Genomic DNA, 14,751 nt, shown 5'->3' on the forward strand with positions numbered 1-14,751 from the left:
TGGTGGCGTTGCAGGAACATAATGTGGTGAGGAAAGTACATAAGCAGACAGGAGAAGAATAGGGAATCATTCATGACATACAGGCCACATTGGGAAAATCCACTGACATAAGCAACTTTGACATAGGATCAATTGATATGGTGCAGCACCTGGGAATGAGCGTCATGGAAGCTGATCAGCTGACAACATTGAACTATCTGAAGTGTTGAAGAATGGTGGAACCATGAACATGTGACAAGTCATTTGAAATCTACACCTCATTACAGAATGTGGAGGTTGAAGGTTTGCCTGCCTTGTAAAACGTGACAGGCAGCATTTTACGGAACATTTGACAACAGAGAGCAGGAAATCATATTTTTAAAAATGTTCCTTAAAATTGTTTTCAAGGGCTCCATTTTTTAAATTATTTTAAATTATTTCATCATTCCTTATATATGGTACTTAAGAACATTTTTTTTTGTATGTCAGTCTATTTTTTGTAGATAGAAGGTTTTTTCCAGAGTTACAAGAGATGCTCAATAAGGTTTCTGAAAAACTACTGGCACTAATGTTTCAGACCACACATTTCTTCACTCATTGTTGAACATGAGGTGCAGCAGCAGATGACACTACATGTTCCCATCTTAATCCAACTACATTTCAGTTATACTCGCAGTGGGCAGGATAATGACATTCCACTATGAGTCAATTGAAATGTATTATCTGGTGGATGAATAATGTTTTCTGTCATGACCAGTGATTTATTGATTCATCCCATAAATCTTTCCATATTGTGGGATACAGAAGACACACACATACACACACAGAATACAGTAATTATTTCAGCAGATACATCAATTTTAGCTTTATCCAACAAACGTTTTTGCAGTAGTTGCACTTTCTATATCTTAAATGATCTAGAAATACTGCTACTGTGTAGAAGCAATGAGCCAATAAGAATGCCTTTAGGGATTTACAAAAGAGTGTGAATTATGATCTGTCTTTACTTTATATGGAAGACTATTTATTGTAAATTTGTATAGCACTGTTTATTGTGAAGGTTTTAGAGGCTGACGTACTTATTGACTGGACATGAAACTTTTCCTTCGTCTTGTATCATGTAAATGGATATTAAAATTTTCATTTACATCTTTTAAATTCTTTCTAATATATTTACAGATTTCTAGCATATGCATACAGGGAAGAGGGAGAATTGATAACTTTTGAAAGAGGGGTTTGCAAGAAACTGTTTGTCAAGCATGTTGCATTGCTCTTACAGTTCTTTTTTGAGTTAAGAAGATGACTGAACCTTGGTGGTGTATGTCCCCAGAATATAATTCCGTACAGTAGGAAACTGTGGAATTGGGCAAAGTAGGCAGTTCAGTCAATGCTATAACTTTCTTTGACAGAGGGTAAATGCAGACTGTAATATATTTTATTTAGTGTTCCACTAATTTTGTTTACATGTGTGTGCCATATGAAGTTAGTTTGAAGCCATAAGCCTAAAAACTTTGTTTACAGAAAAGATGAAATTTTGTTGGAGTTTATCGTCACATTGGTGCAGCATTTTAAACAGAAATTTAGGAATTTTTTTTTTGTGTTTATCCTAGGTTTATTCTCCTCAAACCATCTATTTAGCTATTCTGTACTATTATTAACAGCTGTTTGAAGTTGACTTGTGGTACTTCCAGTAATTAGGATGCTTGTGTCATCTGCCAAAAAAGGGTTTGTCTGTGACTCAACGTTCAGGTCTAGATAATTTATATACAGGAGAAAGAGTATTGGCCCAAGAATGGGTCCCTGAGGGACGCCTTTATTTAGAACTTCTGCATCTGAGAAGCATGTCCTGGTGTTTTCCTTTAGTTCATGTTTTATTTGTATTTTTTGTTTCCTGTTCGTCAGGTTTTAAGTGAACCATGTTAGAGCAGTGTCTCCAATGCCATATACTTGGAGACCCTCCAACAGCATGCTGTGGTCCAGGATGTCAAAGGCTTTGTTGTTGTTATGGTCTACAGTCCAGAGGTGGTTCAATGTAGCTCTCCATGCTACTCTATCCTGTGCAAGCTTCTTTGTCTCCCAGTACCTACTGCAACCTACATCCTTCTGAATCTGCTTAGTGTATTCATCTATTGGTCTCCCTCTACGATTTTTTCCCTCCACATTGCCTACCAATACTTAACTGGTGATCCCTTGATGACTCACAACATGTCCTAAAAACCAATCCCTTCTTCTAGACACATTGTGCCACAAATTTCTCTTCTCCCCGATTCTATTCAATACCTCCTCATTAGTTATGTGATCTACCTATCTAATCTTCATCATTCTTCTGTAGCACCACATTTCCAAAAGCTTCTAGTCTCTTCTTCTCTAAACTATTTAGTATCCTTGATTCACTTCCATACATGGCTACACTCCATACAAATACTTTCAGAAAAGACTTCATGACACTTAAATCTGTACTCAGTGTTAACAAATTTCTCTTCTTCAGAAATGCTTTCCTTGCCATTGCCAGTCTACATTTTATATCCTCTCCACTTCAACCACCGTCAGTTATTTTGCTCCCCAAACTCATTTACTACTGTAAGTGTCTCATTTCCTAATTCAATTCCTTCAGCATCACCTGATTTAATTTGACTACATTCCATTATCCTCGTTTTGCTTTTGTTGATGTTCATCTTATATCTGCCTTTCAATACACTGTCCATTCCGTTCAACTGCTCTTCTAGGTCCTTTGCCGTCCCTGACACAATTATAATGTCATCAGCAAACCTCAAAGTTTTTATTTCTTCTTCATGGATTTTAATTCCTACTCCAAATTTTTCTTAAGTTTCCTTTAATGCTTGCTCAATATACAGATTGAATAACATCAGGGATAGGCTATAACCCTGTTTCACTACTTCCCAACCACTGCTTCCCTTTCACACCCCTCAACTCTAATTCTGCCATCAGGTTTCTGTACAAACTGCAAATAGCCTTTTGCTCTCTGTATTTTACCTCTGCCACCTTCAGAGTTTGAAAGAGAGTATTCCAGTTAACATTGTTACTTCTGGACTATTTTACCCAAGAGGTTGCCATCATCATTTAACTGTACAGTACAGCTGCATGGCCTTGGAAAAATTACAACTGTAGTTCCCCCTTGCTTTCAGCCGTTCGCAGTACCAGCACAACAAGGCCATTTTGGTTAGTGTTACAAGGCCAGAACAGTCATTCATCCTGACTGTTGCCCCTGCAACTACTGAAAAGGCTGCTGCCTCTCTTCACAAACCACAAGTTTGTCTGGCTTCTCAAAAGATAGCCCTCCATTGTGGTTACACCTACAATACAGCTATCTGTACCGCTGAGGCACGCAAGCCTCCCCACCAATGGACAGGGCCATGGCTCATGGGGGGAGGATCAAAGGCTTCACTTAAGTCTAAAAAAAATGCCTGTGGCTCTTTGTTTTTTGTCTTTTGCTTGTAGGTCATTTTCTATAAAACCATAGATTGCACTGGTAGCTGATTTATTTTTCCTAAATCCATGCTGAGAATCAGTGATAATTTTGTTTTTCTATAAGAATTTCATTAACCTATTATATTTCACTTTTTATATGATTTTACTAAAGCCTGATAATAATAAAACTGGTCAATAGTTTTCTATATTTGTTTTGTCTTCTTTCTTATGGATAGTGACCACTTAAGCAATTTTTAAACTGCCTCGAAATATGCCCGTCGGAAAAGATTAATTTAATACACTCCTGGAAATCGAAAAAAGAACACATTGACACCGGTGTGTCAGACCCACCATACTTGCTCCGGACACTGCGAGAGGGCTGTACAAGCAATGATCACACGCACGGCACAGCGGACACACCAGGAACCGCGGTGTTGGCCGTCGAATGGCGCTAGCTGCGCAGCATTTGTGCACCGTCGCCGTCAGTGTCAGCCAGTTTGCCGTGGCATACGGAGCTCCATCGCAGTCTTTAACACTGGTAGCATGCTGCGACAGCGTGGACGTGAACCGTATGTGCAGTTGACGGACTTTGAGCGAGGGCGTATAGTGGGCATGCGGGAGGCCAGGTGGACGTACCGCCGAATTGCTCAACACGTGGGGCGTGAGGTCTCCACAGTACATCGATGTTGTCGCCAGTGGTCGGCGGAAGGTGCACATGCCCGTCGACCTGGGACCGGACCGCAGCGACGCACGGATGCACGCCAAGACCGTAGGATCCTACGCAGTGCCGTAGGGGACCGCACCGCCACTTCCCAGCAAATTAGGGACACTGTTGCTCCTGGGGTATCGGCGAGGACCATTCGCAACCGTCTCCATGAAGCTGGGCTACGGTCCCGCACACCGTTAGGCCGTCTTCCGCTCACGCCCAACATCGTGCAGCCCGTCTCCAGTGGTGTCGCGACAGGCGTGAATGGAGGGACGAATGGAGACGTGTCGTCTTCAGCGATGAGAGTCGCTTCTGCCTTGGTGCCAATGATGGTCGTATGCGTGATTGGCGCCGTGCAGGTGAGCGCCACAATCAGGACTGCATACGACCGAGGCACACAGGGCCTACACCCGGCATCATGGTGTGGGGAGCGATCTCCTACACTGGCCGTACACCACTGGTGATCGTCGAGGGGACACTGAATAGTGCACGGTACATCCAAACCGTCATCGAACCCATCGTTCTACCATTCCTAGACCGGTAAGGGAACTTGCTGTTCCAACAGGACAATGCACGTCCGCATGTATCCCGTGCCACCCAACGTGCTCTAGAAGGTGTAAGTCAACTACCCTGGCCAGCAAGATCTCCGGATCTGTCCCCCATTGAGCATGTTTGGGACTGGATGAAGCGTCGTCTCACGCGGTCTGCACGTCCAGCACGAATGCTGGTCCAACTGAGGCGCCAGGTGGAAATGGCATGGCAAGCCGTTCCACAGGACTACATCCAGCAACTCTACAATCGTCTCCATGGGAGAATAGCAGCCTGCATTGCTGCGAAAGGTGGATATACACTGTACTAGTGCCGACATTGTGCATGCTCTGTTGCCTGTGTCTATGTGCCTGTGGTTCTGTCAGTGTGATCATGTGATGTATCTGACCCCAGGAATGTGTCAATAAAGTTTCCCCTTCCTGGGACAATGAATTCACGGTGTTCTTATTTCAATTTCCAGGAGTGTATATCTGCAGGAGGAAGTGAAATTTTTTTTAATACGTTAATCAGGAATACCATCAATCCCTGATGACATTTTGCTAAGAGCTGACACAGCAATGATGATTTCATATGAGGTTGTTCCATCAATGTAGATTGAAGAGGAACATGAATGCACTTTGTTTTTCTGTTTCTTTCTAGTATCTGTTTTGTCACTGGCTATTAAATTATTTGTGACCTCTGCAGAGTAACATTTAAAAAGATTTGCAATGTTTTGGGAATCAGATATACTCTTGTGAATTTATGCTTTCCCGGCATATACAGCTGGCGAAGAGTTCTCGGGCTTCCAGCCGGGTGGCGGTGTCTTCAAACTGCGATGTTTCGACGAGTGACATCTTCTGGCGAAGATGATGAGTATGTCACTCGTCAAAACGTCGCAGTTTGAAGACACCGCCACCCGGCTGGAAGCCCGAGGACTCTTCGCCAGTTATACTCTTGTTCTCATGGTTAATAATGATATTTTCCATTTTATGGGACACTTTATTAGCTTCCTTCTTTATGACTTTCCATACTGCTTTGTTTGCTGATTCTGTAATGAACTAATCATTGGCCATTTCAGTTGCCTGTCATATCACTCTTCTGTAGATTTGAATGTATTCCTGTATGTAACTGTTTACAAGAGAAGGTATGTTATTGTTTTTCCTGTATTTGAGTAATTCTCTTTTCCTCACACTTGATATTTTGATCCCTGTTGTTATCCATAGCTTTGCTTTTTTAGTTGTGCCTCTTATTTCTTGTGTTTTGAGAGGGAATGCAATTTCAAGTACTCAATGAAGATGCTAGAGAATTTCTCAAATTTTGTGTTGGTGTCACCTATTTGCAATGCTTCTTCCACCTTTCTCCTGATAATACGGAGTTGAATGATTCTATATTGTGTGTATTAAACTATCTTTCTGTTATAGTTCTTTTATAGTTCTGGTTGGGCAGTAAGTGGCTTTGGATGGTGACAACCTGAGCTTTGTGATCACTAAGGCTTGTACGTATACATTTTGCAGTACAATTTATATTCACAAATATCTGATCCAAGGCAGTAGCAGTAGTTTTTGTGATTCTTGTTGGGATTGTTATAGTCTGTTTTAAGTTGAAAATATCTGGGAGGTTGAGAAATATATCTTTCTTTTGCTGGTTCCAAGAAAATCAGTGTTGAAGTTCCCAAAAAGCACTACCGATTTTTTGCCTAGATGAAGCCTGATTGGTCCATATTGAAGCTTATTTAGAAAAGAGTCAAAATTTCCATTTGGGGAGTGATAAATATATGCTACAACTGTATTTGCCTCACTGACTTCAATGTCTGCCACCTCAATGTCTCTTTCTGCACTGAGATGTTGGAACTTATTGATTGTTTTACGTTTAATATTGATTTTTTTTATAATTACTCACCTGTTTCCTGAAGATCTGTTAATTTTCTCTCTTTGGAGCTTGAACTGTTGTCCTTTGAATAATGTGATGAGTCCTTTTCTATTTGTTTCTCTGCTACCACAGTATTACTAATGTCATTTGCAATGCTCTGCTTGACTTCACAGTTATAAACCATTCCATTCACATCTACAGAGAATCAAGAAGTTCAGCAGTATTAAATTTATTTAATTAAATACAGAATAATAATTCAGTGGTTAAATATAAGGAATGAAAGGAATCATCAAAAACCAAGATAATGAATTCTGGAGTAGCTGAGAAAAAGATACATCATTATACATAGTGACATGTTTTTTCAAGTGAACGGTATATGTGCTTGGGTAAACATTTATGAGCATGTTACTTTTGTATGCTATGCTTTATTTCTCGATCTAACTGTGCAAAGGAACTGTGTCTTCTCTTCATATTCGAAGTGCATCTCCTGTGTAACTTCTTCTGTCCTGGAAACTGGGAAATGTTTGCAAATCCAAATTTCTATAAAATGATCAACAAATTTCTGCAGAAGCCCTCTAATATTGATTTTTCATTTACAGTCAGGAAACACTTCATAACAATATATGCTACTACATCATGCTCTCTGTATGACGTGAATGATAGATCTCTAGAACCTTAATGACAGTTCCACTTCCTCTCTTGTTCAACAATATTATGAAAGATTTCTACTCATCATATAGAGGAGATGTTTATTTGCAAACAGGCACAACAAAAACACTGTTATATACTTAAACTGTCAGCTAAAAGGCCTTCTTCTGAAACAGATAACATACACACATTCACACAAAAACAACTCACACACAATGGTCACTGTCTCTGACTGCTGTGGTCGCTTAAATATACAGCAGTCTTTTTGTTGTACCTGGGTGCGACTCAACATATGCTCAATATGGTTCTTAGCAGTCTATCTTTTTCGTAATGTTCTGTTATTTCACCCTCGACTACCCATTCTTTGATTCCTCTTTTGTTCCTGCAACGAAATACAGATACTCACAGTTCTCGCTGCTCTATGGCATGCAGTGCACCTCCAAACTGGGATGAGACTGTGTGGAATAAACTGCCAAACCAGCAGGTATCACAGAATGTGATGAAGCTTCTTTCATCATCCTGTCTTTCAGAAATGCTGTGTTCTTTGCACCAGATTACATGCACATGAAACTCCCAAACTGTGTAAAGTCTAAGCTCACTATCAAAATAAAAAATATTTTAATGGTAGCAACCATAATTTGTAAGTGTTATAGACACTGTGCAACAATTTACTCTGGCAAAGTCATGTGTTACACCACATAGCCCTCACCCTAGGTGAATGGTGTCATAATTATTGGACATAAACAAATTAACAATTTTGGTAGTGCTGAAGACTCTTTTGGAACTCCCACCTTTTAAAAATTACCAACAACCAGTCCTAATGATCCAACCATCATTTCAACCTTTGGAAACTGTAACTATTCATGCATTACTTTTGGGGTAACCATTATTCTACATAATTTCATTACAAGAAAAGCTTTCATCATGTTTCTGACCTTGAATAACTTTATGCAAAGTTTTCCAATCATTTGTACAGAATGATCACATCTTTTAATAAGAACTGAAGTTCAAGAAGTAAGCCATAATTCTCAAATGTTCTGAATATAGATTTTCTTCATTACTCAATGAACATGGGAGCAACCACCAAGAGATCTGACAATACAGTTACACCTCTATTTTAACTAATGTCTCTTCTGTTACCCCAAATGAATATTCAGCACCCCAATGTGCCCACTGGACATGCTGTGATTACGAATTTATGTTATACATTTGACATAACTTTTACATTGTCAGGAATTCACTGGTTTGTGTACTACACCTATGGCAGTCTTGTGAAAACAAGTTCTAAATCATAGATGAGAAAAGGCTTTCAATGATAGAAACTAGATAATATGGAGAGAGGGAAGATAGATGCATTATTCTCGGTGGAGCAGAAAAAAGGATAAGAAATACTAGGAATGTTAGAACAGAATAAAAAATACCGACCCCCCATCCCAAGGATCCCTCCCCCGGAGGCACTTCATTGGTGGACTGGAGGATGAAGATGTTTACCAATCCTACAGAATGGTCATCACCAGTTTCACTTTCACAGAACCTAAAACCTGCTTCTAACACCCAACTATTGACAGCCTACAGAGAGAGAATCAACACCAACAGTAGCTTTTGTCAGTTAAGCAACTGGCTTGTGTATCATACCTCCTACTTGCCTTATGTTGCATTCTAGTAAGACAGGTAACTAATCAGATTTAATACCAAATCAAAGCTAACCCAACTTTAAATGTGTCTGCTTGTGTCTGTATGTGTGGATGGATATGTGCGTGTGTGCGAGTGTATACCTGTCCTTTTTTCCCCCTAAGATAAGTCTTTCCGCTCCCGGGATTGGAATGACTCCTTACCCTCTCCCTTAAAACCCACTTCCTTTCGTCTTCCCCTCTCCTTCCCTCTTTCCTGATGAGGCAACAGTTTGTTGCGAAAGCTTGAATTTTGTGTGTATGTTTGTGTTTGTTTGTGTGTCTATCGACCTGCCAGCGCTTTTGTTCGGTAAGTCACCTCATCTTTGTTTTTATATATAATATGCCTACATTCAGTGTCATAGGAAATGCATGACAGTATATGTAGAAATGTAACATTTTTAACAATATAAGGAACAGATAGACTGCTACTTACCGTAGAGACAACACATTAATTTCCAAACAGGCACAACAAAAAGGCACTTACATATTATATTTTGGCCAAAGACTTCACCAGAAGAGGAAACACACACACATTTTTCCATACAAGCATGGACACTTGTAGTGCCTCGAGAATTTCGGTGTAAATACTAGAGACACTCTGCCTTCCACCATCTCGAACACCCGATATTTTAAGTATGAGTGTGGACAACAGGAAGCATATCTAATGCGTCACCCATTTCTGTGTGCAGGTCAGAAGTTTGTTATGAGAAGTCTGTAAGTGTGGCAGTTCAATGACGCCGACAAGTGTTTGCAGGCAGTGCCACAGAAGCTGTGATAAAAAGCACAAGGAATAATTATGTAGTATTCTTTGATGTGTTAGTGAAAGTGAATACTCTAGAAAAATAGAAGCGAACAATTGACTATAGACTTTTAACTTACTTCATGTCCTAGCTCTGAATGAGGCTAGGCGCATTTGACATCTATAAATTATTTGGTTGTTAAAACCAGGCAATTGTGATTACATTTAATAGAATCTAATGGTTAATGACGGACTGACTTTCAAGAGTTTGAATGTTGATAATTAATTGGAACTCTCAGCTGCCAACAGGTGTTGTTGATGTACCTTGATGGGGACAGCTGAAAATGTGTGCCCCGACCGGGACTCGAACCCTGGATCTCCTGCTTACTTGGCAGACGCTCTATCCATCTGGGCCACTGAGGACACAGATAAATAGCGCGACTGCAGGGACTTGCACGATTCCCATGAGACCCTCATTCCCAACTGTACACAATCTACATACGTAATGTTCCTAATAGATATTTGCCCATCCACTCATTACTCGTGCCAACTAATGTGAGGATTCCCATAAGAGTTCGGGCAACCTGTGCGCATTTGCACAGACGAAGGTCAGTGGCCGGACAGCCTTTAACTACATATGAAGATAGTAACTGTTCGCAAAAGAACAGACGTGCAAGGGGATAAGTCCCTACAGTTGCACTATTCATCTGTGTCCTCAGTGGCCCAAATGGATAGAGTATCTGCCATGTAAGCAGGAGGTCCTGGCTTCGAGTCCCACATTTTCAGTTGTCCCCATCGAGGTATATGAACAACACCTGTCTACAGCTGATGGTTTCAATTAATTATCATTTACTCTTCAGAAGCTGCACAGTCATCAATGGTATCTGTTCTTTCAAGAACAGTTACTATCTTCATATACAGTTTGAATGTTTATGTGAAACTCGTGGAAATGAAAATATACCAGAACCGAACCCGAAGTATTATGTGAGTACCAAATTATTTCAAGAGAGAGAGTGTGTCTTTTTTAATTCCTCTAACCAGCAATATTTCTTTGGAGAAGATGTTGTGGAGATCAATGCAGCCATGTATACAGAGAACAGGATTGGCTAAATGCTTCAAGTAAGTCAACCGAAGTGAGAAAGGTGCGAAGTTCGCAATGTAGTTTGCACTGCTTCTTCTGTTGCCAAAACCATTAGAATGTGGTGACCATGACAGGACACGAAGAAAGAGGAGTTTTGAAATGAAATCAAGATAAAAAGATATTGTGAGTTGCCATAACAACCAATAGTAACAAGACAGGGAAATTGTTTCGTGAAGTTGGATTCTGCATAATACTATTCAGACAGAATGATATCTAGACGACATGAAGTGAACATAATCTTTTATGTGTGTATAAAATACAGTATAAACTAAATGACTAAACAACTATTTTATCATAGTGTATAATTTTCTATTTAGTATAGAATATTTTATACTTTTTATGAAATATGATGTAGATGGGAGGGTTTTTATTATTTTTGGAATGTGTGGGTATCATAGATTAAGGCATGATTTACACTAACAAATAAATCATGGCTAACACAGAACAGACACCACATCTTTCAAACGACCTTCACAAACAAGTGCGACTGATTCTTCACCATTCGCCGTTCCATAGGGGTTGCTAAGATTTTAAGATTTTCTTCAGGGACTTCAAAGGTGAATGTCCATTCTGTAGGAGACGTTTAACACAATACCTACTCCGGCTTCTCACTCAAGTACCAGCGAAGTAGGAATCCTAAGGGAGGGAGGTGAGAAGGGTTTCCAGTCTTTGGGGCTATCTTCTTTCACTTCTTCGATCTTAGCAACTGTTTCTACTTTTTCCTTTCTTACTTCTATCTATCTTTCCCTCTTTCCGTATGCATATACTGCTATCACAGAAGTCCTCCTTATTTTCTGTGTTTTATAATAACCTACAACTTACTGCATATAAGTATGGCAAAGAATCAGGATATACAGACACCCTTACACATACACACAAGGGAACATGAAGACACAAACAATGAAGGAATGTGTACATCAGGAAAGGATGCACACATTGTTGTTACTGTGATAATTCTACATCACACACATGGTTATATAAGGATACTTTAGGGAAATATAACGTATAATGATAAAAATGTAAATTAGCGTGATATGAGATATTAAAGTACATAATGAATATGTATAAATATCACGTGTTCAAGCTAAGGGGAAGGATATGTAGTGCCTCAAGAATTTTAGTGTAAATTCTAGAGATACTTGGTCTTCCACGATCTTGAACACCTGATATTTTAAGTATGAGTGTATACGAGGGGAAGTGTATCTACTGTGCCATCTGTTTCTGTGTGCAGGTCGGAAGTTTATTATGAAAAGGCTGTAAGCTTAGCGGTTCAATGACACCGACAAGTGTTTGCTACCAGCGCCACACAAGCCATGATGAAAAGCACAAGGAATAATTATGTAGTATTCTTTGATGTGTTAGTGAAAGGGATTATCGCAGAAAAAGAGAAGTGAACAATTAACTATAGACTTTTAACTTATTTCATGTCTTAGCTCTGAATGAGGCAAGACGCATGTGACATCTATAAATTATTTGGTTGTTAAAACCAAGCAATTGTGAATACATTTAATAGAATCTAATGGTTAATGATGCAGTTGACTTGCAAGAGTCTTAATGTTTGTGTGAAACTCGTAGAAATGAAAATATACTGGAACTGAACCCAAAGTACTATGCAAGTACCAAATATTTCAAGAGAGAGAGTGTCTTTTTAAATTCCTCTAACCAGCATTATTTCTTCAATGAAGAAGTTATGGAGATCAACACAGCCACATATCTGGAGAAGAGGATCAGCTACACGCTTCAAGTAAGTCAACTGAAGTGGGAGAAGTGTGAAGTTCGTAATCCAGTTTTGCAAGGTTTCTCCTGTTGCCAAAACCGTTAGATGCTTCAAGCACACATGACCACTATCTCTGGCAGCATGGACCAGAATGTATGTGTGGATGAATGTGTATGTGTTTCCTTTTTTTGATGAAGACTTTGCCTGAAAGCTAATGTGTGTTTTTTTTAGCATGCCTGTTTGCACTTAATGTGTCATCTTTACGTTAAGCAGCAATTATATTGTGAGTATTTCAACCTGGAGTTACCATTATGCAATTTTTTTTTTCTCTGTGGCAGTGTCGTACTACTCTGTTGCAGTTATTTTTTAATACGAACAGCAACTTTCTGATGTCTTTCCTACTATAACAACTTACTTTTTACTAGCTACATTGTGAACAGCACACATAGCTCAGATACTTGTGTCCATATCATTCATTGATTAAATCAGTATATGAATTAGACTACTACAGCTCAGATAGATTGCTTTTCTTGCAACTTTGGAGTAAGGTAAAACAAAGAGTATTCTAACTCTGTAGAAATCAAACACATACGCACATACAGTTGAAAGTACAGCATAATAGAAGCAAAAAAGCCACAGTAAACATTTGTGAAATTATTGCAGCTTTGTGGTTCCAGCCACCAACAAACTTAATTCTGTGTGAACTTCATTCCACTTAGAAAGAAGTAATAAATTTTTACAAAAGGAATTTCAACATAACTGCGTCAGTCAAATAAATAAACCTAGCCCCCCACACTAACCATATTTTGCCACAGTATGATTCTGAAGAATTTACTGCTGAGGTCAACAGTCGAACTCCTCTCTACTGAAGTTGTTCAGGACAGCACATGTGACATCTGGTCATGTGTTTGCCTATCGAAAAATAATATTGCTGAAGCCTCCTGAAGGTAAATGTTCATCTGAAGTGTTTCCTCGCAAATTTAGCAATTCTCTGAGTAATATGTTCTTCTGTTCGCAGTATTCTATGCTCAGCCAACAAGTGCAGTAAAATATTGCCTCAGGTTCCTATCTCCAACATTTAATCTTGATATCATATTTGTAACTGCTCACCTGTTTCCTGAAGATTTGTAAATTTGCTCTCTTTGGAGCATGACTCGTTATCCTCTGAGCAAAGTGATGGATCTTCCTCTAGCTGTATCTCTGATAGCACAGCGTTATTTATGTAATAATCATCTTCATTTGCAATCCTTTGCCTGAGTTTCTCCACCACTTCATCCATATCTTAAAAGAATAAAAAAGTTCAGCAGCAAAAAAGGAGCCATCAAAAAATAAGATAACAAATAAATTCTAGACTAGCTGACACACACACACACACACACACACACACACACACACACACACACGTACACACACACTTCCAGTTAGGAAAACACAATTATGTTGTATAGTCACTTACATACTGTCAAAAAGGCACAGACGTAATTTTTATGGCACAACTCTCTTGCCTGTACACTAATAACCCACTTGAATTTAAAAAATGTGTTATCCCCTGTGCAGGAATGTGGCACAGCCAGGGTAGGGCAGCTTGTGTTAATTACATTCCCAAGTCAATAACTTCAAAATGCTGTTCAAAAGGGAACATACCACAGACTGTGTGAACATACTTAATGAGACAAGTCTAAATATGATGAGGACCACCAAATGTTACCAACTCCTTTGCGTAAATGATAGGATTACAATGCTCACTAACCTTCAAAGTCTCTGGGTGAAAGCTTTTACTCATCTCAGAACTACAGAGCCACAACCCTTCTGGCAAAATGCTGCAGTTTGTGAAGTTCAGTGAAATTATGCGAGTTAGATCTGCTTCCCCATATGCTATGTTAGTCTTTGGAAAGATACACGAATGACACACATTCCTAGATGGTATGCATTTTTCCAATCTACACCACAAACTGCAACTTGTGCATGATACTCCCTCAAACTCTGAGCTGACGATGATTCACATGCCTCCTTCTCTTTTATGCATTTTCCTCTATGAAATGGAACACACGTACTCTTCCTAACAATGTGTCACATTAGCCCAGTTACATTTTCAATGGTGGAAAGCACCTCATTGATAGGAGGATTCTGTGCAGCCCTCCCTGGACCCAGCTTTCCCTGCACATTACTACCTGACCTTCTAGTGACCAAACAATGACAGAAAACATTTGCTTTAGTCTACAGTTACACTTTAATTTCATCTGCTGGTTTTGGTACAAATACCACCATCAGGCTATTACCCAGCAAACAGTCATTAAGCTCACTTACCCCAATACATGTATC

General features: G+C 39.5%; 1 protein-coding gene across 1 annotated transcript in view; it reads right to left on the reverse strand.

Moving 5' to 3' along the window:
• LOC124799118 (protein PFC0760c-like) overlaps positions 1–14,751 on the reverse strand; it is a 195,077-nt gene that overhangs the window by 55,700 nt on the left and 124,626 nt on the right. The window contains exons 6-7 of the mRNA XM_047262656.1: positions 13,540–13,710; positions 6,542–6,706 (exon numbers count right to left, since the gene is read on the reverse strand). Of these exons, the coding sequence (XP_047118612.1) occupies positions 6,542–6,706; positions 13,540–13,710 (336 nt within the window). The remainder of the gene's footprint in view (positions 1–6,541; positions 6,707–13,539; positions 13,711–14,751) is intronic.

The sequence above is a fragment of the Schistocerca piceifrons genome, chromosome 5 (genome assembly GCF_021461385.2).
Source record: "Schistocerca piceifrons isolate TAMUIC-IGC-003096 chromosome 5, iqSchPice1.1, whole genome shotgun sequence".
In the NCBI taxonomy this organism is placed as follows: Eukaryota; Metazoa; Arthropoda; class Insecta; order Orthoptera; family Acrididae; genus Schistocerca; species Schistocerca piceifrons.